The sequence below is a fragment of the Theropithecus gelada genome, chromosome 13 (assembly GCF_003255815.1).
Source record: "Theropithecus gelada isolate Dixy chromosome 13, Tgel_1.0, whole genome shotgun sequence".
NCBI lineage: Eukaryota > Metazoa > Chordata > Mammalia > Primates > Cercopithecidae > Theropithecus > Theropithecus gelada.
Window position 1 is genome coordinate 71628025 of NC_037681.1, and position 22383 is coordinate 71650407.

The window sequence follows — 22383 nt, forward strand, 5'->3', positions numbered from 1 at the left end:
TTTTTTTTTTTTCCCCCTTGAATAACACCTGAACCTGAAAAATAATCTCAACCCGAATGAACTGGAAATCTTATTTGCCAGACATGATGAAAAAGGGCTTGGGAATAAATAAAAGTGTTTATACTCTTACCCAGGTTCTGCCACTAACCTGGTCATGACACATAACCTTTACTGGATTCTCTATCAATACATAAATAAATAAAACTTGCTAGGCTCGAACACAAAGCCAGGATGAAATTGAGCTCATTCAATAAAAATATTCTGGAAATTCACAGGTGCATAAGTTGTTTCAAGGCACTCTTGGCTGGAGGTTGGGGGACAGAGAATGTTTTTACTATCTTATAATAATATTAATTATTAGTAGTTCTTATTGTATTTTAAATATGAAGGCAGTTAAATGGTGTTAAAGTTTTAAAAGAATTATAGTTGGGACCAGAGATAAGCTGAGTTTATGTTTAATATTTACTTGTCTGTTTTTTTCCCTAAATTTTCTCTTAATGAATGTGAACTTATTTATTTTAAAATTAGTTTTTATGAAGAACATGACAGTGTAAATATTGGCTACAGGCAGAGCTTTGTTGATATTTCATCTGAACAGAAATCATCTATCCCTCGCCATTAATACATGATCTGTTTTGGGAGAGGCATCCATTCTCAATTAATTATTCAATAGTCACTTGACACACATGAAATAGGGAAAATAAGCAAAATGGAGCCAATCCTTCTAGGAAGACTGACTCTGCCTTTATCACTCCATCTCCCAATTCTGTGCTACTCAAAATAATCCAACCTTTTGTTTTCCTTCTACGTTTCGTGGTGATCTTTTGACTCCGTTTTCAGTTCAAATTTTCAAAATGACTCAATGCTTCAGAAGAATCCTAATGGATTTGCTATTCTGAGTTGAATTATCCTATGTACCCAGGCACTATACTGTTCAATTATGCATCTTGGTAATTCCAAGTTCTTTATCTTATAGAAAGAGCTATCCATTTGCAAAATAAAATGCATTTCAGATATATCAAATTCTGCTTCTCTTTAACAAATTACTTTTTCCACTCTTAACTGTTCCTGATTATGCATGATCTCTGAATCCCTACATTAAAAATGCACAGAAAAATAAAAATTTTCATTTAAAACACCCTCCCACATAGTACAAGCTGTCATTGTGTCATATTTGTTTCCTAATTTAAGGAAGGAAGCTACATTTCGTGTGTCCTTCATTAAATTGCCTTCTCTGTATTTTAAAGTGGCATTAGGATACTTAGGGCAATTTTCCCATAAAATAATGTTCATTTTTAAATTTGTTTTTATTAATCAATGCAAAAGTATGCAACTCCAAATTATAGTATGGAAATTATCATATCTACCCAGCATCTTATTCATGATTCACAATTAGATTTGCTAGAAGAAAAAAATGATCTTTTTTATTTTGTAAAACATAACTGTAAAGCCTGCTCTTATAACCACAGAAATGTACTGTTAAAGCTGAAGTGCTGTATAGGCCATGGAATACAGTTTTCTATAATTACCTAAGCTAAAATATAATGAAAAACAAAAACTCACATGAAGACAGAGCGCAATAAAATAGCCCTTTCCTTCTTCCCCTCCTCCTAATCCTGTGAAGGCTACAGAAGTCTCCTAAAGACCAGTATTTTTTTCTTCCTAACTAACTCTCCTTGCTGTTTAAACAATTACTAATCTTATCAAGTCTTCATTTCTCTTAAAGTCAAGTGAGAGAGAACTGCCAACTCTAATAAGATTTACAAAGGCTAGTTCCCCTTAGTAGTGTCAGCAAAAAACAAAGACATTATACAATAAAACGCAGCCACACATAGAGCTTTTGTCCCTATAGCTTTCGAAATCAGATTTAATAATTCACCTTTTTTTTCCACCCATTTCAGCCACAAATGTCACTTATCCATGTGTTGATTGCCTTGCTTTGACCCTTAAGCTATCTACTTTAAATCCTGACATCTCCTGCTTAGCCACTGATTCATCTTTTTCACATCATTCACTCACTTTCTGCTCAGAGGCTTTGCTGTATTTATACAACAATATTTTCCTTGGTCATTGTCATGTAACAACACCGATAAAACACACTGAAGACTGAATTTTATTTCTAAAGGGGAGAAAACAGAACTTAGGTATGATTTTTGTTGTTTAATGCCACACTGTTTTAAGCCCCAAGAACCACAGAAATTACAACTTGGCCTCCACTACCCAGATAAATGTCATTAGCCGAATATCCTTAGAAAATCTCTTGCAATCCCTTACACGCATCCCTGTTTATTAGTCTGCAGCAGCTTTCCAATTCAGCAACATCTAAATTTCTCTACCACTCTATTTCTCTTTATAAGGCATTTGTTAATTAAGAAATGTTATTTAATCTCTAACATGTTTAAACATCAGCTGACCTGTCTCACACTTCAAGAAACCACAGAAATGACAAAATTTTACTTAAATTTGACAAATGTTGGACTTGGATATAACCGTGGAAACCAATATTATTCCAAAAAGCCTCCTGCTAATGAAGAAACTCTTCACATCCTCTCTTCCCCTTTTTCCACGACCAAAAGCAGGTTTTTACCGCTCTATCTGCAAAAGGCATAGCACTGCCTGTGAATCCTGTCTTTCTCGTCCTTTACCACAAGTGATCACAACCACGTGGGGATTCTCAACCACGGCCGTGGCAAACCTCTCCTGTGCTTTACTTCTCATCAAACGGATGCCCAATCTTCTAGATGCTTGTTTGCATCTTAAGGGCAAAGTCTGTGTGTTACAGATGTAGAAGTGGTAAAGACAAGTACAGCGGTCATATAGGTGGGTCGCGGTCCAATAAATATAGGGCCCAACCTGCCAAAGAACCCGAGGAATGAGAAGAGGCCATTGTATTTGCCACTTGGAAGGGAGTAGTGTTGGTAGAAAGGTCTCCAGGAGGAACTCAAACTTGGAAGTGGGGGCTGCCCAACCTTTACGAGGATGTCAAGGGAGAAGCTGTGGAGGGAGTAAGGTAGAGAGGCCCCCAGAAACAAGGCCTTTCCCTCGAAGCGCACTGCCACACGTTTGGCCAGATTAGGAAGACCCCATGCACCAGCCCGGCCCCCTTCCTCCCCGCGCCCTGCCCAGGCCCCGGCCCCCGCGGGTCGGGCGTCGGGCCTTACCTTGGCTGCAGTCCTTGCCGCGGAAGCCGGTTCGCGAGCAGTCGCACACGGCCTGGTCGTCCACCACGGAGCACACGCCTCCGTTGAGGCACACCCCGCCCTCGCCCTCCTCGCCCGCTTCGCACGGGCTTCCCCCACCGCTGTTGGGCGGCTCGTCGTCCAGCTTCACCTCGCCGCTGTCCACGGGCAGGACCTGTGAGGAGTTGACCCTCACGTCACGAATCCACCCTTTGAAGGGCTCCCGCTCCCTCACGGAGGCCAGGGTGAGCTTGAGCGCAGCGGCGCGCAGTTCCGGGGGCAGCCCCCCGACGAAAAGGCCGCTGAACACTGTCATGTCCCTGCGCTTGGACTTGACCTCCACCCACTTGGCCTCCACCTGGTCGATGAAGAGCGTGGTGTTGCGGAACTGGCGGCGGATGCGCACGGTGTGCCAGGCGCCGTCGTTAACCGGGGTGTCGGCCAGGAGCGTCGCGGGCTCAGCGCAGAAGATGGAGAAGCTGAGCTGCAGGCGGCCGCCGCGCGTCAGGATCAGCTCTAGGAAGTCGCAGAAGCCCTCGTCGTCGAAGTAGAGCACGAGGCCGCGGGCGCTGCGCGTCTTGAGCTGGAAGCTCATCTCGCTCTCGCAGCAGGCGTTCCACTTGGGGAAGCGCGTCCATTGACCCTCGGCGCCCGGAAACTCCAGCCCGCTGCCCAGCTCCGCCCAGCAGCCCAGGAGCAGCAGCGAGAGGCACAGAAGAAAGCAGCCCCCGCGCTGAAGCAGCGCCGTCCCCATGCTCGGGGCTGGGGTGCGGCGGGGGGGTGCCGGGGCCGACAGGGTCAAAATGGTCCTGGACACCGTGACGAAGAAATAAGGGTCCCGAGACACAGAAAGGTAAGGGGAAAGGCGGGAGTGGGACGGATGTGCCCGCCTTTATTTAGTTCTTTTTTTCTTCTTCTTCTTCCAATAACCCCTCCCTCTCTCCCTGTAGTCCTCTTCCAACTGGAAAACGTTGACCCCAGTGGTACAGGGTAGCCACAGAACTTCCAGACCAAAGGGAGGATGCACTTTGGAGGCAACGTTCTGGAAAAGGCTTCAACAAAAGATCAAGGGAAAGCACTGACCCATTTGAGTCTGATTAACCAATTTAAGAGCATCTGTGGTGTCAACAGATACTTAACTCCTCAAATCCCATTATCTGCCAGGTTCCACCAGTGGTACCAGGCCAAAAGGAAGCAGTGAGAGTCAATAAAAAGCAAACACTTTTCTCTAGAAAGTGCAGGAAACCAGCAGTGAGCCAGTATCCTTGGATGCTTGTGAGTGCCTCAAGTGTGTCTCCTTCAGATGTGTTGTCTTAAAGCAGAACGGAGAAAGGGACGCTTGCCTCTTTGGGCACCACTTCCTAACCCGAGGATAGGTTCAAAGGCCAGCTTCTTCTGTCATAGCATGGGCTTCAGCACCGCTGCAGCCAAGCCTAATTCCTTGTGCATGGTCTCACAAGTTGGATTTTACTTTTCTTTTCAACCACAGCAACAGTAGGACTCAAACCCAGCAGTTGCGAAATAGCCAGAAGCTGTTAGATGTGGAAATCGGAACAGCTCCTCTTCTTTTCTCTCCGCCTCTGCAGGGCCAAACTAAGATGACAGCACATCAATTGGCTGTGTGTTGGTGATGCACTTTGCTTGTATCTTGTCTTTTTTAAGGACCCAGATATCTGCAGAGAATTAAAGTCAAAATTAAGATCTAAAGTCAATATAGTATTATATAAATCCTTATTCAGCTCATAACACAGGTGTAGACCTGGTCCTATTAGTATGCCAAAGAGTTAACCTTCTTGTATGGAGCTTTTTTTTTTTTTTTTTTTTTTTTAATCATCACTACAAGTAAGTCCTAATATTTTCTAATTGTTAATATCACAATTTTACAGTCAGCCATGACACCCTTGTAGTTTATTATAACTGTTAGTTGGTAACCCGAAGTTTTAAAGAGAAATTTGATTACTGTTATCCTTTTCTTTTTGTAAGATAGTTTAATTTTTAAAACATGTGAGTAGAGAAAATAATGTTTTTAAAGATTTCTACTTATGTTGTGTGTTTGTTCTATAGACAGTAAAAATACAGCCTATTCAAATCTCAGTTAATAGATTTTACAATTGGCAAATTAGATTAAACTGTTGGCAGGAAACTGCCAGCTTAGACTTGTATAGCATTCCTGCCATTTTATTTTTCTTAGAAGGAATATTGATGGTTTCTTGGTAGTCTCTTGCAAAATTTCACACAATATAGTTCTCCTTTATATTAAAGGAATAATCTGTTGTAAAAGAAAACCACTAATTGGAGCCAGGTTTATGTTTTTGGCATTGTCTCAATGGCCCTAATATTAACTTATCTAAAGGTGCATAAAGTACTTAATACTTTGCCTAATAGTGTAGATCCAACTCCTCCTGAAGTCTGTATCTGGCTGTCAGCCCTCACAATTTGTGTGGTCAGAACAGCAGTTGGCATGTATGTCATCTCAGCTGCAATGGCTCCAGGATGCTAGAATTTAAAACCATACCTTTGAATCACTCACTATACTATTAAATCACTTCTCTTTATTCAACTCTAATCTGACAGGTTCTTGAAATAGTACAGAAATCATAAACACTGATTTTTTTCTAAGTCATTTTTTAACCAAAAAATTATTCTTACCTTTTGAAAAAAATTACAAATGTATAATCTGTTCATGTCAAGGAAGTGCATTATTTTTCTATTTCTTATATCCCCCCCTTGCAAAAACACACACACTACAATATACATACATCATACACACATGCACACACACACACAAACACACACCCCAAATTTATTGTCTGGACGTGGAAGTTGACTATCCAATTAACACTTTTTTCCCCCTACAAGCTGAAACTAGCAGTAATTTATGGCACCGCATTGTGCTGCTGATTCTCCATGGAGGGAGCTGAGAGCATTTCTCTTCAGTACAGAGCAATCCCTACAGGTGTCAGCTGAGAGCCACCAAGCTAGGGGATCCCACTTCAAGTTCCTCCCAGATGAAACTGATGACTGGTTCTCTCTTTCAACACACACACACACATTGTGCGAGTGTGCGCACATACACACTGCCCACTAGCAAAAGGAAATAAAAATCTCAGTTGCTTATTTATTATGGCTGATACATTCCACACCATCAGCAATCACCAGTCATATCTTGTCTTCTCCTGTATCAAACCCAAAGAAAAGGGCTCGTCAAGTCATCTGAAATAGCATATTATTCAGTATACTTTCATATTTTAAGTGGACTCAGGAATCTGCTAAATTTTCAGTCATTTGCAAAATAAATCTGGAATGTCATGATCAAGAGTAGTGCTTTGAACCCACTCTCAAGCTCATGTGTTAGAAAACCTTTTTTTTTTGCTTGTGTGTGTAACTCTGTTGGAGCCAATTATTGTATGAATGTCACATTGATCACATAACCTTTTTTCTCCTGTCCCTTCTGCCCTCCTCCACAAATGCACACCTTGACAATTTTAAGGGATGGTGGAAGAGAGAAAAACCCTAGAGGAATATATATGTACGTATAGATATATATATACATTCCTACCACAGGGAGGTTAACTGGTTTTCCTAGTTCTTGGAGGAAGCTCATTGTATGTGAGTGAGTATCTGTATTTATATGGAGAAAAGATTCTCTCTAGGTGCCAGAAAGACCTGGCGAGTTCACAAATTAGAGGATGAAATAAAGGGATCTGAAAAACAACCTTACTGCAGCCAAAAGAAGAAGCGCTCTAATTCAAAAGCAGACTAACAGCATCATTAATCCTTTCTTTCATTTCTAGAATCAAATTCATCCCAAGTCACTAGGAGGATCAATACAGTACACTCATCGGCTGCAATTGCATATTTTAATGTTTCTGATATCACACACACAGACACACACACACCCCTATACCTGTCCATGCACCGTTCGATATATATATCCTCATAAAAAACATGAAATCTCACAGAAATTTTTGAAGTGCTTATTATTTCACCCCTGGCTTTTGCAAAGTCCCTCAATACCAATGCACACCCAAAATTCTCTCTGGCTTTCCCGCCCAGTCTCTAAGCTCCATCTCTAATACCAGTGCAGTTTCTTGGAGCTCGGAGTCTACTGCACAGATTAAGGATAGGTATAGTGTGGGGCTGATGAAGTAGGAAAAGAAATACATAGAGAGGGATTTTACTGCTTCGATATCTAGCCTGTCTGTTATTTTCTTTCTTTTGCTAAAAATCACTGCATTCAGCCTTTAAGTTACTACCCCAGTTCCACCATCTCATCTTCCTGCCATCTATTTAAAAGGCTTCATGCAAAACAACCAAGATCTACACTCCTCCACCCTCCCACCACCCATCTTTCCCTGTGTATTTGTGGCAGATCCTGGCTCAGTTACAATGGGGAAAGATATCCTTCTTCAGCTTGCCTCGCCCCATCCCCTCCCCCCAACCCAAATTGAGCTGCTTTACCTGCCCGGTTATTCCCCTTAGCTTGAGCCAGAGCCTGAAGCATGCATCGGTCAAAGCGAATTTCCTGAGGTCTATGGATAAGGCGACTGCTGCTGCCTTTTCAGAGGCGTCAGGCTTGAGCGTCTATCTCCAGGAGTGCGGGAGGGGAGAACAGGCAACGGAGGGGAGCAGGAGGAGGAGGAAGAGAAGGAGGAGGAGGGGGAGGAGAGGGAAAGAGCTGGGAAGGAAAAGACGGTGGTGGAGCCTGAGAAGGCTGGGTTACGTGACGCCGGGTGCTGTCCTTCTGAAAGAGAAGGGCGGAGCTGAGCTCTCCGCAGTACCATGGAGAGCGGCGGGCCTGTCCTTTGGCTGGGGAATGGGTGGGCTCGGCCCGTGGTCGCAGCCCCTCCAGGTCTGGATGCTGCGGAGCAAGGTGCTTTTACCTTTGCATCGTCCCCTTGCAGGGGGAGCCTGAACCTGGGGGCGGGGACCTGCCGCAGGCGTTTCTAACTTGTCACCACCCTCCCTTCCCCATCAGAAAGAAAGAAAAGAGAGAGACAGAGAGGGAGAGAGAGAGAGAGAGAAAGAGAACGAGAACGAACAAACACGAACCAGAGAACCACGTAGCCTACTGAGCATGCCCAGGCCCCTGCTAGACCCATGGAAAGCTGTATGGAGATTCCACTTCTCCGGGGTTTAGTAGTGATTGGGCGGGGATACCTGAGAGGGTGCCAGGAAAGGGCCCAGCAGTCAAAGAAAAGGGGCCAAGGAGTCGATGATTATGATGAGCTCTGGCTTTACTTGTGCACCTTGGTCTCCTGCTTGGAACCCTTGAAAAGAAGCTGCAGCTTTTCGAGGAATGCAGGGGCAAGCAGAACTCACACAGGCACTGGCATTCTCCTAGATCCGACGTCCCTTGCCCCACCCCTTACTGTGGCTCTGCCTTGAGTAATCACAACAAATCTTCGTGACTTGCCTAGGCTGTGCCAAAAAGATGCAAAAGGAACCCACCAGGGTAAGATGCGAACTTGCAAAGGAAGATAAACTGTGTCTGACAAAGTGCTTTTTACTGTAGCCTCTCGTCATTCTCCAGCCTTCCTTGCTCTGTCTTGAACCAAGTTTTCTACCTGTTTAACTCCATCCTCTGTCTCCTCCTCCCTTTTGCAGCTGGTAAAACCTGGAGAAAGTAAAACTCGGTGTGAGGCTCTAACCATACAACTGGGCATGCCCAATAGTCATTGCTGGGTTTGGTGAGAAAAGGGTTAAATCTAAGGGAGCTTACAGATTAGGTGGTAGAGGAGTCCCGTGTCTGTGGCTTTAAATTATGGTTTGCATCCTATGGGCATTTAAATTCCTATTCCTGTATATTCCTAGCCTGGGTTAGTTTTGGAGCAGAAACAATTTTATTGCAGTGCCACAAACCTAATAGTCTGAACCTCAAATACCATAAGGCAAGACTATTTTTGGGCCGGGCGCGGTGGCTCAAGCCTGTAATCCCAGCACTTTGGGAGGCCGAGACGGGCGGTTCACGAGGTCAGGAGATCGAGACCATCCTGGCTAACACGGTGAAACCCCCTCTCTACTAAAAAATACAAAAAACTAGCCGGGCGAGGTGGCGGGCGCCTGTAGTCCCAGCTACTCGGGAGGCTGAGGCAGGAGAATGGTGTAAACCCGGGAGGTGGAGCTTGCAGTGAGCTGAGATCCGGCCACTGCACTCCAGCCTGGGTGACAAAGAGAGACTCCGTCTCAAAAAAAAAAAAAAAAAAAAAAAAAGACTGTTTTTGGCCTCCAGGCCTTATAGAGCAAGAATTTAAGAACTAGATAAATTAGGGAACACGAAAATAATATACATTCCAATTACAATATGTATGTTCTTCCAAAAAACTAGAACTCATTCCTTTGATAAGTCGATTTATGCTTTCACTACTTTGGTAAAAGGATCTAAGTAACCTGAAGGCAGGTATCACAGGTTTTAATATTTTTATTGCCCTTAGAGAGGCAGTTTTGTCACGTGGTTACATGTTTGGGAAATAGATTATCTGAGCTTCAATTCAGTCTCTGCCATTTATTAGTTGTAACCTCAGCAAGATACTTAACCTCTTAAGTATCTTATGCTGCCTCAGCCACCTCATCTGTAAAATGGATATAATAATAGCTCCCTCTTCATGTGTTTGATGTTATGAAGATGAAATGAATAAATAAACAAAATATTGGGAATTGTGGACTGAGTGAAATACTGCCTATATTTATCAACTACAACCCACTCTGTGCTCTGTTTGACTCAATGGAAATAATTTCTCTGAAACCCGAATTCTTTGACTATAAAATGGAGGTATTAGTTATTGTCAGCTTATTCCATAAGATTGCTTTGGGAATGTAATTAAATAATAGCTGTTAACATGATTTTTAAAACAAAAATTTAATTTTAAATAATATAAAACTAAGACGCAGAAAATGACTTATCTAAATTATTCAGTCATTCAATGAACCTTAAACAAAAAATACTCTAGTTAATTCAGGGCCTTTTTCAATTTTCCTATCATTAGGTTACAGAACAAATAGCAGAGAAGGTATACCCTCATATGTTTAGTATAAAGCTAAAGCTTATTGCAAAAGTAAGTGGAATGGACAGCCCACTTTCAAAAATCAAGTCTAACTTGGTTCCATGATGCTCTTAAGATCTGGTGTGAACATTATGGTAGTGCTGGAAGCACTCTTAAGAGTCAAAGCACTGCCTTTTACCTGGATTCGTAAAAACTCATTATTTACCACCAGTGCATATGATATGAACAATTTCCTACTTTATTTCAGTTTGTCTTTGTGAAATTTTGTTTCATCTTCATTTGGGCTACACAGTGTTTCCATTTTCCTTGAGATGTCTTCTGTGGCGTTTTGATTTAAAAAAAAAAAAAGTTAACGTTCTTATGCTACGTGTGTAAATTTTAAGATTAAAAAGTCCAGTGTTCCCACATCTCTTCACCACTCCCTCCCTGACACACACACACACACACCAACTATATAAATGGAAGGAATAGATTATGTATTGGAGTAATCCCCTTTGCAGTGAGGTTTAAGGTACTTACCATATGTAGTCCAAGGAAGTGGACAGCCATAGGATCTTTGTTTTTTTCAGTAAATATGCAGAGAGAAAACTATCAGTATGTAGCTTAGAATGGAAAATCAACATAATTTAATGATAAAAGCTGTTAATTTAAAGTATGAGTTTTTTCTGTTGTTTCTCCATAAATTACTTCAACTCTCTAAGTGCCAGTTTTTTCATCAGTAAACTAAAGATAAGGACATCTCCATTTATAAGACTTGGTGAAGATAATGTCAACATTGAATGTTAATTTTCTGCCTACTCCTGGCCAAACAGTGCTCTAAGTGCTTTACTTACATTAACTTATTCTATCCTCACAGCAAATCTAAGAGGTAGGGTCTAGGATTTCACCCATTTTACCAATGAGAAAAAGTGAAACACAGAGAGATTAGCCCAGATAGTCAAAGTCTAGTAAGCAACAGTGTGAGGAAAAATCCAAACTCAATTCTGTAATCTTAACCACTTAGCTACACTGACTTTAAACAGATCATCAGATATACCTAGTACAGTGCTTGGCAGAATGCAGATGCCTGTAATTGTTCGTTCCTTTTCCTTTCTAAGACTTTCATCAAGAGGAGTCTAGGAAACTAAACGGTCAACTCCAGAATTTTGCCATAACATTCCTTAATGACTAATACTATATGAAATATATGGTATTCATGTACTTTGTTACATATAATAGGTGACGTGTTTTCAATGTTACTACCTTTTTGTTTGTTTGTTTGTGGGCAAGATGTGAGGTAATTCCTGTAGATCTGAGTTTGAAACAATCTAACATTTGTAAGAAAAATCTAGTATTTTTCTAGAAGGTGGTGAGTAGGATTAATTCCTCCTGAATCACCTTAGGGAATCTACTAATTTTAGGCTACAGAAATACGTTAAGGATTTCAACTCCTGCCCCTAGCTACCACTCAAAACAAATGAGATAACTGTGAAATCAAGGTGCTTGTTTGTGATTATGTCTGATTGGGAGAATTTGTGGCAACCCAAATATGGAAACATAAATAATATCTCATGCTATAAACTGGTAAACATTTTGCAACAATGACAACGGAAATGCTTGCTCACCAAAAGCAAATATATTTTCATAAGTTATTAATATTAATGAGAATTCTAACATGGAGACTAACACTACACTACAAATGAATGAAACTAAGTGGTAAGTTTTTTTTGACTGGGAAACGAATGCAACAGAGACACACTGTTTATTGCTGTAATCAGACCTTGTGCTTTAACATTAGGAAATCAGTGTGAACACCTACTTTCTCAATTAACATTAAGGTAAATGGAAGCTTTGAGATACCTATGAATTCCAATATTGATATCAATTTTGAATGGTGCTTTATCTTTACTGATATAAGGGGTAGAAGAAGAAACACATGGTAACAATGAGGAAAAATATCAGTTGATATACATTAAATGCATTTTCACTTAAGATGAGAAACAACTCAAAAGAACAGTAAGATTTATCACTCTGAGGGGATTTTCTATTTACTGTCCTATAGATGATCAAAATGAAGCCACTTTCTCTTACTAAAATAATCACAGTATCAGGAAAGTATTACATGCTAATTCAACTAAATTTCAGATTGCTATTGAATTTCTTTAACCAATTACATTATCAGTGCTGCATAATTGGAATCCTATTGTTTAGCTCATGACTTTATTTTAATAATAAATAAAACCCTATTTTTTGTTTGCAGTTAAATGTCTCTATTTTCTTTTATATGAACCAATTAGAGTTTTCTAGTTACAAAAGTTTATGAATACATATTGAACATGCTGCCATATAAAATTTATTTTACAGCTAGAGGAATTTAAAAATGCAAGGAAATGTAATCAAGTCTAGGGTTTGAGACTCAGCTATAAAATGGAATAAACAGACTAGGATTTACATATACAAAAAGACACATAATTTCCTATTAAGCTTACTAAGTAACTTTCAGGAGAAACAAGCAAACTCAGTAAGTTAAATACTTTCTTACTACTTGAAAAAAATCTTAAGCATAGTAAAATTAGGCTACTTTCCCATGAGTATGTAATTTTTCTGTAATCAGAAGGTAGAATGTGATTTAAAATGGCTGCAAATCATTAATGTAATGATAATTATTAAGCACATAGATAGGTCCTTGAGAACAGTAGTTAAGTTTTGAACGATGCACCTGCTAGAAAGGCTTCGGTGTGGAAACCCTGCAGTGCGTTTGATGGGCAGTATTTTTAAATCTAGGGCAGCACTTACACCTGGGTGTGTTCCTCCTTGTTTACTTCCCCCCCTTCCTTCTCCCACAGTGAGGAAAAGTCTTTCTGACGAAGAATAGCTGTCGCTAGATGAGGTCTGTAAAAAGTCCCTGCCAGAGGGTTTATTTTTCCTCTATCAGTGATTTAGTTGCTCACTTCAGCCTGTCATTATTATCCCCTCTAACGACTTATTTCTCTTCCTATGAACAGAACTTTCTTTACGGCCCTTCCCCACAACCCTCGAGCCTGCCATTCTCAACTGCTAGGGCCCAGAGAAGGAATTATCTCATTCATCACAATGTGGCTTCAAATTTATTTTTATTGAGTGCCTGCAACTAGTTAATTTGTTTAACTTAGACAGTCCTGTTTAATATTCCTTACTATGACTTTTAAGAAAAGAGCAAGGGATTCGTGATAAGTTGTGGATGTCAGTGAAATTAAGAGTCTTATTATATCTTTGCTTCTTTTTAGCCTATTTCTGCCCCCTAGAAGTCTGTGGAATCAATTTTCTGTGATGGCATTTTGAAACATTTTGTGGTTAGCTTTTAAAACACATCCTATTTGATTTTCTGTTGGGCTTACGGATTTTTAAAAATACTCAATTCTTACCAGTTTTCCAACTACTGCCCTCCTCCTATTTAATATAGCTTTAAACCTCATTTTTTTTTTCAGAGTTTTCTTCTCATTTTTATGTTTGCCTTTCTCATCCATTTTTCCTGCTTTTTTTTTCTTTTAATACTATAAACACACACAGAGCTAGGTATCTTAAGAATACAGAAAGTTGTAGATATTTTATTGTAACTTCAGAAATTAAAGCAATAGTACCCACTTTTTATGTAAATAAAGATCTTAGGTTTTTGAAGAGACTCATGAAGCAGAATAGGGAAGAGTTTTATTTTGATGAGAGTTTTTCTCTTGCTGAGGAAAGAAGATCAGTGAAATAGGAATAAAATACACCCTTAAGTATATGCTTGATGTACACATCCCATTGAATGAAGTTATAGTACAGTATAGGCACTTTAATTTTCTCTAGAACAAGGAGAGCAGACCGAAGTGCTTAAGAGTGTCTGGTGTTTGACATACATGAGTGAGGTAGGCAAACTGGGAAAACAATGAGGATTGGCAGACAGTGTGGACACCAAAAATGTTCATTCTTCTCTAAAAATGGCATTCACTCCACAGCCCCAACAGCTTGTGGCTATATGAGTCTGGTGTTGCCAGATCCTATGATTTTACAAGAGCAGCTGGAAATCTGAAATTTTATGTAAAATCTTCTGATTATAAAAATCTTGGCTCATTAAAAAATAATCACCACTACCACCACAATACTGTGCAGGACAATGTAGACTTCTCTGCTGGGTGGAAATGGCACGCAGGCTACCAGTTTGTTCCCTTCTCAGTTTTGTATACACATACATATGCAAACTCATAATCATGGGTGGTTATTCTCTCTAGTAAACATTTCAAAAGATTTATTTACATGTTCTAAATTCAGCCAAGCACATAGGATAGATAAAACAGTACAGTTGCTATTAAAAGTTTACCTTTAGAACATGAAGATAATTATTTTAAGTAGTTTGGTATATTACAAGAAGCACTGAATTCTGAGTTATATATGTTTCTAGCTGCAGCTTTGTTACTTGCTTTCTATGGTACCATACAAAGCTTCTCTTAGCTTCTCCTATAGTAGTACCTACATGGTATATGTTTGGAGTTGAATTGTCCCTCTAAAAGATATTTTGAAGTCTTAACCTTATCTGTGAATGTGACCATTTGGAAATAGGGTCTTTCCAGATGTAGTCAAATTAAGATAAGGTCATACTGGATTAGGGTGGGCCGTAAATCCAGTGACAAGCATCTTTAAAAGGAGAGACACATTTGAAAACACAGAGGAGATACAAGAAAGAGAATCATGAAGACAAAGACAAATTGCAGTGATATAACTACAAGCCAAGAAATACCAGGCAATGCCGGCAACCAGCAGATTGCTCAAAGAGAGGCATGCAACAGATTTTTCCTTAGGAAAGAACCAACCTGGCCACCACCTTGATTTTAGCCTTCTAGCCTCCAGAATTCTGAGAGAATAAATGTTTTATTGTTATAAAAACCACCCAGTTATATTTTAAACCACCCAATTTGTAATTGTTAATGATAAACCTGGGAAATTAGTACAGGATGGGAGATAGAGAGGATGAAAAAATACACTTAGGAGTAATACTATTATAAGAGGCCATTTGGCAGATGATTTTACATGTATATTACTTTATCCATTGCAACCTTGAAAAATAGACATTCTCTCTCTCTCTCTCTCTCTCTCTCTCTCTCTTTTTCTCTCTGTCGCGCGCGCACACACACACACACACACACACACACACTTGCTCTCACTTTCATTCTCTTTGTCTTTCAACAAACTGTGGCTTGGAGATACTAACCATCTTGCCTTCAAACTTGTAGACCGCTCCTGATAGAATGAGGACCAAATCTTTCTGAAACTAAAGTCCATATTCTTTTTCACTATACCATTCTATTATGGTACTTTTCAAATGTAGAAAACTATAAATGTTAAGATACAGACATTATTCTACAGTCTACTTTTTGAGAAATTGAATATAAGAAGTGAAATCACAATAGAGAGAGCAAGAATACGTCACCCTAAACGGTTACATCTCAATACATTTTAGGTAGAAATAAATCTTGAATAGTGCAGGACAATTCTCCAGGAAGCTTTTAATGGACTCAGTTCCCCCTGCTTTTTTGCTTCTAGTTCTCAAGAATAATGACAGAATTTGCTGAGAATGCAATGTGTTGAGATAGAGAGGAATGCACAAAATAGCCCAGGCCTTGCTCCTGTCCCTCCTAGGAAATATAACATCTTCAGTTACGGATTAACTGCCTGGGACAGCCCAGGTTGTGTTCCTCTCTCTCCTGGAAGTGGGATGTCCTTCAGATCTTTGCCCAGTGAGTTTCATGGCCCTTTAGAAGTATAACTCAGGGCAGACTGCCTTTTAAGGTCTGTCAGCTGTGGGGCAAGTGGGCCACTCACAGTCAAGGCTCCATCCATTCTAGGCAGTTCTCTTGGGCGTTGGGGAACCTGTTTCCAATGGATCCCAGGCATCTGTTGTCCCTTGCTTCCAATTTGTAAATAATAAATCTCCATCATGTAACTTGTTGTTTATGAGTGTGCTCAGTCTCATCAAATTCAGACAAGTTGGTAACCAGTGCAAAGTGAACTTGCTTTCCAAACAGGATGTTAGGATAAGAAAAAGGAATATTCTAGATTTCTAGTGATTTAATACTGGCAGTATGTTTAAATAAACTTATTTATTATAAAATAACATAATACAAGACAGAAAATGTAAGTCTTGATCTTGATGAATTTCAAGAGGTGAACATACCCTTATGACTTTCATCAAGATAAAATATTAGAATATTAAACTCCTATTCCTTCTAGTCATTTCCTATTCTCTCCTCCATAAATTTAATTAATAATGTGATTTCAAACTCCCAAAACTAATTTTGCCTGTTTTTGCCATCTAGATAAGTGGCATAATTCAGTATGTTCTTCTACCCTGTGTCTGCCTTCTTTTATTCAACTTTATGTTTGTGAAATCCATCCATGTTGCATGCAGCAGTGATTTGTTCATTGTCGATGTTGAATTCAGTTGTATAAATTTACCAATATTTATTTAACTAGTCAATTGTTGATAAACATTTGCATTGTTTTCAGTATTGAACTCTTACAAATAATGTCTTATAAACATTGTACATGTTATTTATTGCAAATATATGCACAGTTCCACTGGGTTCATGCCTAGGAGTGGAATTGCTGGGTCACAGGTTAATTTTAGTAGTTGTTGACAAACAGATTTCCAAAGTTGTCATTATCTGTACACTGAAAAACAGTGTGTGAGAGTTTCTGTCTTTCTGGCCAACAAAAATTTATCAATCATTTTAATTTTAGATATTCTAGTTGATTTCACTTGTTTCTCATTAACATTTTATTTTTTAATTTCCAGATGACCGATTATGTTAGGTACCTATTCATATATTTATAGGCCATTGGGATATCCTCTTTTAAAAAGGGGCCTATTCAAATCTTTGGCCATTTTTAAATAATTTGATTACCTGTCTTTTAAAATCACTTGTAGGGACTCTTTACATTTTCCAGGTATGATTGCTAGTGCAGTTATATGTATTAAAATATTTTCCCCTACTCTGTAATTAACCTGTGTTCTTTCTTCATTTTTTTGATAAACAGAAAATTTAAATGTTAATGTAATTCAATTGATTAATATTTTCCTTTGTAGTTATTGTTGAATGTGTCCTGTTTAAGAAAATCTTCCTATCTTGATATATATTCTCCTGTGTTACATTGCAAAAAGTTTTTAATTTTAATCCTTCTCACTTAGATTAATATTCCCTCAGGGATTATGTTTTTACCCATAGGAATATCCAGTTAATCCAGAATTATATATTGAAAAGTCTATAATGTATTCATTACTCTACAGTGCCAACTTTATCAAAATCTAGTTGATATATTTTATATTTTATATCTATTTTATACCATTATTAATTTATCTCTTGTCTCAATGAGCTTTTATAATGAATCATATTTTGTAGATTTTAATAATTCAGCATTATGCATGTTTATTATAGTTTGTGTGTGTGTGTGTATATATATAGTATTAGATTAAGTAAATTCCTTTCTAATCCCAATCTGCTGATATTGGTGAAATCCATCAAATACTATTCCAACATTTATTGAAATAATCATATAATTTGTCTACCGTGCCCGGCCAATTTGTCTTGTTTCTTTTGTTAATGTGATGAGTTATACTAGTTATTTTTGAAATGTTAACCATTCTTAAATTCCTGGCGTATGCCTTTCTTGTTCATCATATATTACTCTTTTATAAATTTTCTTTGGTAATATTGTATATAGGATTTCTGCTTAAATCCAGAAAGAGAGTAGCCTACTATTTGGGAGCAAGTTTACACTATCGTTGTAAAACAGGATGGAAAGTATTGTGGGTTTCTTTTCTATTCTCTGGAAGAGTTTACATAATAGTGTTATTGTTTTTCTCATCAAATTCTTAGTAGGATATTCACTAGCGAGATCACCTAGGCTAAGATTTTATTTTTTTCTATTCATAGAGGATTTCAGAAGATGCTCCATTTCCCCTGGTATTAAGTAATTTTTTTATTCTCTCTTTTTACCTTTATAAATCTTACTAGGGAGTTATTAATTTTAATTATGTTTCCTAAGAATCAATGATTGTTTACTTTTTACTGTATTTTTGTTTCTATAGAATTGATTTCAGCTACTTTAGTTATTTTTCTTCTGTTTCCTTTGAGTTTAATATACTCTTCTAAGTTCCTACTCAGTTCTTGAGGCATATAGTTAGAACTTTAATTTTCACTTTCTTCTTTTCTAATCTCTTCATCAAAGATTATACATTTCCTTCTTAGTATGACTTTAGCTGTACCCCAGCAGTTCAGCTATCTAGTATTTCATTATTATTTAGGTAAATTATTTTTCATTGCTAGATGTGATTTATTTTTCATCCGTGGATATTGACACTTAACTAGGAATCTTTTGTGATCTATAAATACATGAACTAACTTTCAAATAATGGGTGATTTTTTTCCATCATACTACCCATGCATAATTCATATTCCTTATGATATCAACCCTTTGAAAGTTAAAACTTACTTAAGGCCTTGTGTTTGTTAATTTTTTTAGATGTTACACTTTACATTTTAAGGAGCAAATGCTTTATGTCTGCCAGATCAGGTTTATTTACCATATACTTTATATATTCTAAATACTTTATGTTCTGTAAAATTTTCTTTATGTATTTTATTATAAATAAATATCCTTCATGTATATTTTTTCTTTATATATTTGTGTAATTTGTTTAATGAAAAATTAGATTGTTATATCTTCCTGGTAGATGAATGTTTTAAACATTCAGTTGTATCCCTTTTCATCTGTAGTGATATTGCTTGCCTTAAAGTTCATTTTATCAGATATTAGTATTGGTAACCCAGATTTATTTTGGTTAGTTTCCATAAGGTATATCTTTTTTATGTTTTGCCTTAATCTTTCTGTATGTTTTAATTTATTATACTTCTTTTATAAATTGCATTTGGTTGACTTTTTAAATTCCATATGAAAATCTTTGTCTTTTACTTGGAGTTGTTTGTCTGTTTACATTTAAAGTCATTACTGATACATTTGAGTATGTATCTAGCGTCTTACTATTTATGTTCTTGTCATTTCCTTTCTTGTATTACATTTAATTCGTAAATGATATGTGTTACTTAATATTTTCTCCTGTAGGAGCGTTTAGTGGTTTCCTAATGGTGTAGCATGAGTGAGTGATTTATCAGAGTCAAACATAAATTAATATTTCCAGGACAATGCCAGAATCTTTAAATTTTAAAAATTCTTTTGCCTTTTCTGATTTTTGTGCTATTGTTTTTATTATCTTTCTGCATTATAATTCATAGCACATTGCAATTATTATTGCATAGGTCAATATTTATTTATAATTATTTATATATCTTTTCGTTTTCTCTTCATTCCTTCTTTTACTTACTTGCTTTCTTTGAACTTATTTTTCTTCTCTATGAAAAATTCCCTTATTATTTCATTTAGTTTGTGTACCTGTGGAGTGTATTTTACAATACACTTATTTTGGTGTTCATTTTGAAAAGAAAATTTTACTGTATAGAATATTCTAGTTTGGACATTATTTCTTTCAGCATTTAAAACATATCCAAATATTTTCTGGCTTCCACTTATTATGTTGAAATGTCAGCTCTGCAGTTTCATCATTGCTCCTTTAAGGTAATATGTGTTTTCAAGGCCTTTTCCCAGGCTCTCCTCTCCCAACCCCATGGTGGTTTTTTAGACCATAATTTTAGGCATTTTTACTAGGAGCATTTAGGTGATGGTTTTCTTTGGGTTTTTCCTGCTTATGGTCTTTCTAAGAATTTAAGCTGATAATTTTCTTCGGTTTTGGAAAATTTATAGCCAGTATCTAGTTTTATATTGCTTAATCCCAACTAGTTCTCTCCTCTTTTTGTTTGGACTACAATTGCACATATGCTGGATAACTTCGCCACATTCTATTTGTCTCAAGTACACATGCTTTTTCTTCTTATTTTCTTTTTTTTTTTTTTTTTGCTTCAGTCTTGATATTTTCTGTTGATCATTTATCTAGTTTACTAATTTTCTTTCCTGTTTATTCTAACCTAGTCAATTTGTTAAGTTGTTTAAACCAGTAGTTGTATTTTTCCAGTTACAGGATTTCTATTTGATTAGTTTTAATGATTCCAGTCTAGTTAGTTGATAATATTTTTCCTTATATTATCTATTTTTTAACATATTAATTATAATTATTTGTTATTTTATATCTGATAACTGCAAGGTCTGAATGACTTATTTTATTTTTGCCTCCTTTTTTAAAACTTTTCTTTTCTCAGTCGTTTGGTTTTATGTGTCAAATACCTGGTAATCGTTGATTGAATGCCACCTTTTTGTTTTGAGTTCTTGACCTTTAACCTAAGGTAAATGTCATGAACATAACAGCATAGCAGGCTTTTAGGCTAATCGCAATGTACTGTAGTTATCTTCTTTGCCTCTTGGTTATCATAGTTACTCTCTGAGCAACCAAACTGTAAAATATTTTAAGATTTTTCTAAGATTTTAAGATTATTTAAGATTAGAGGCTGGTAAAGTTTTTTTGTTTTTTTTGTTTTTTTCTCAGGATTAATCTAGTTGTTCTTGATCAGAGAATTGGTCTACATAAGCCATTCTGTCTTCACTCGAAACAGAGATTCAAATCGTATCTATTCTCTATACTATTAAAGAAAGTTCATGATATGTCAGGGAATGGATTTGTAAATGACTTTTGGAATACATTAAGGCCTATGAAGGCCTTGCTCTATATTCTACCTTCTGTAACTACTAAATAAAGAGCATGACCTATAAAGGCCTTTTATTCTAACAGAAGTTAGAATGTTTTCCTCACGTCTTCGGTAGCTTTGTGCAGATTTTCTTCTTCTAAAGGCAAATTAATCCATGTGCAAACAGTTGTGCTTTTTCTTTTGTAAATTTTCAATCATTTTTAAAATGTGCAAATCAGGTGTTGCTGCCCAATATGTAAATTATTAATGTGTACCTAGGTTAAGGTACATAGAACTATTTCCTCTAAACTATAAACTGTGAATACATTTGACTTCAACATAAAAGCAGAGTTAAATTATGACACTGTCGTATTTATAAGCACTGGCTTTTGTTTTAAAACCATTCATCATCAGTTGAGTAAGAGTGAGCATGCTTTTTCCTATTTTCCATTGCTTTACTCCCCAGAGCAATCCAGGGGATTCTCACCATAAAAACTGAAATTCTTCTGTAAATACTATCTCCAGGATGGATGGATTCTAGAATAATCACGTCCAGAGTTGTGGACACGATATTGTGAAATGTTCTAGTTGCTGGTGGTTTCTTTTAAGGCAATGGGGGAAAAACTGTTTGCTTCTTGAGGAAAGTCACTATGTGTAGCTTGTTTGCCTGTTTCATCAAAATCTCACACTGTGCCGACCACGTGGTAAGTATGCACTCAATAGTTATTTAACGAATGTACAAAAAGCAGAATTTCTAGATAATGCTTAAAAGGTAGACTAATACTTATTAAGGGTTTGGCCAAATGTGAGTAAAAAGAGTACGTAAATCAGAGTCCATTTTTTCTTACTAAATTACCAAAAAGACATGAGGCAAAAGTAAGAATCTCATATCCTCAAATAATACGGGATTTCTAGAACTTTGTTATTTCTTTTGCGGAAATGAGCTGTGTTTGTTGATATAATATGTCTGCTTTTAGAAATTAGGATGAGTTTAGTGTTTCTAATGTTTTATATGTCATAGAAATTCATGATGGAACCAGTAAAACTATTGAGAACTTTCTGTAATACTTTTACTTTTTGAGAAATCATTTGAAATGATAGAATTATGAAGCTTGAAATTACCTACAGTAGACATTCTGTGCATTTTTCCAGCACTGCGTAGGACAATACCATAAATACTTAATATAGAAGTGTCAATTTTAAATTTTAATGTTTCTGAAAAGGGGAGATCCTTTATTATATAAAATTAATGCAATCCAGGGCATTATAATCCTTATAAAGCAAAACATTTTCCCTTAGGTTTCAACCCAAAAATCTTTCTGCTGGCATTAAGATATTAATATTGGCCGGGCGCGGTGGCTCAAGCCTGTAATCCCAGCACTTTGGGAGGCCGAGACGGGCGGATCACAAGGTCAGGAGATCGAGACCATCCTGGCTAACCCGGTGAAACCCCGTCTCTACTAAAAAATACAAAAAACTAGCCGGGCGAGGTGGCGGGCGCCTGTAGTCCCA

General features: G+C 37.5%; 1 protein-coding gene and 1 long non-coding RNA gene across 19 annotated transcripts in view; one reads left to right on the top strand and one right to left on the bottom strand.

Moving 5' to 3' along the window:
• NRXN1 (neurexin 1) overlaps window positions 1-8194 on the bottom strand; it is a 1133364-nt gene extending 1125170 nt beyond the window's left edge. For 16 of the 18 annotated variants that reach the window (XM_025353854.1, XM_025353853.1, XM_025353851.1 and 13 more), the window contains exons 1-2: window positions 7641-8194; window positions 3162-4852 (exon numbers count right to left, since the gene is read on the bottom strand). In XM_025353854.1, the coding sequence (XP_025209639.1) occupies window positions 3162-3933 (772 nt within the window). In that variant the 5' untranslated portion in view covers window positions 3934-4852; window positions 7641-8194. Of the gene's footprint in view, window positions 1-2019; window positions 2120-3161; window positions 4853-7640 lie in introns of all 18 variants that reach the window. The other 2 variants (XM_025353855.1, XM_025353839.1) reach the window with 2 other exon arrangements.
• A 68-nt stretch (window positions 8195-8262) lies between these two features.
• The window catches only part of LOC112604988, a 1409957-nt gene continuing 1395836 nt past the window's right edge, over window positions 8263-22383 (top strand). The window contains exon 1 of the long non-coding RNA XR_003115321.1: window positions 8263-8678. This is a non-coding gene — a long non-coding RNA (uncharacterized LOC112604988). The remainder of the gene's footprint in view (window positions 8679-22383) is intronic.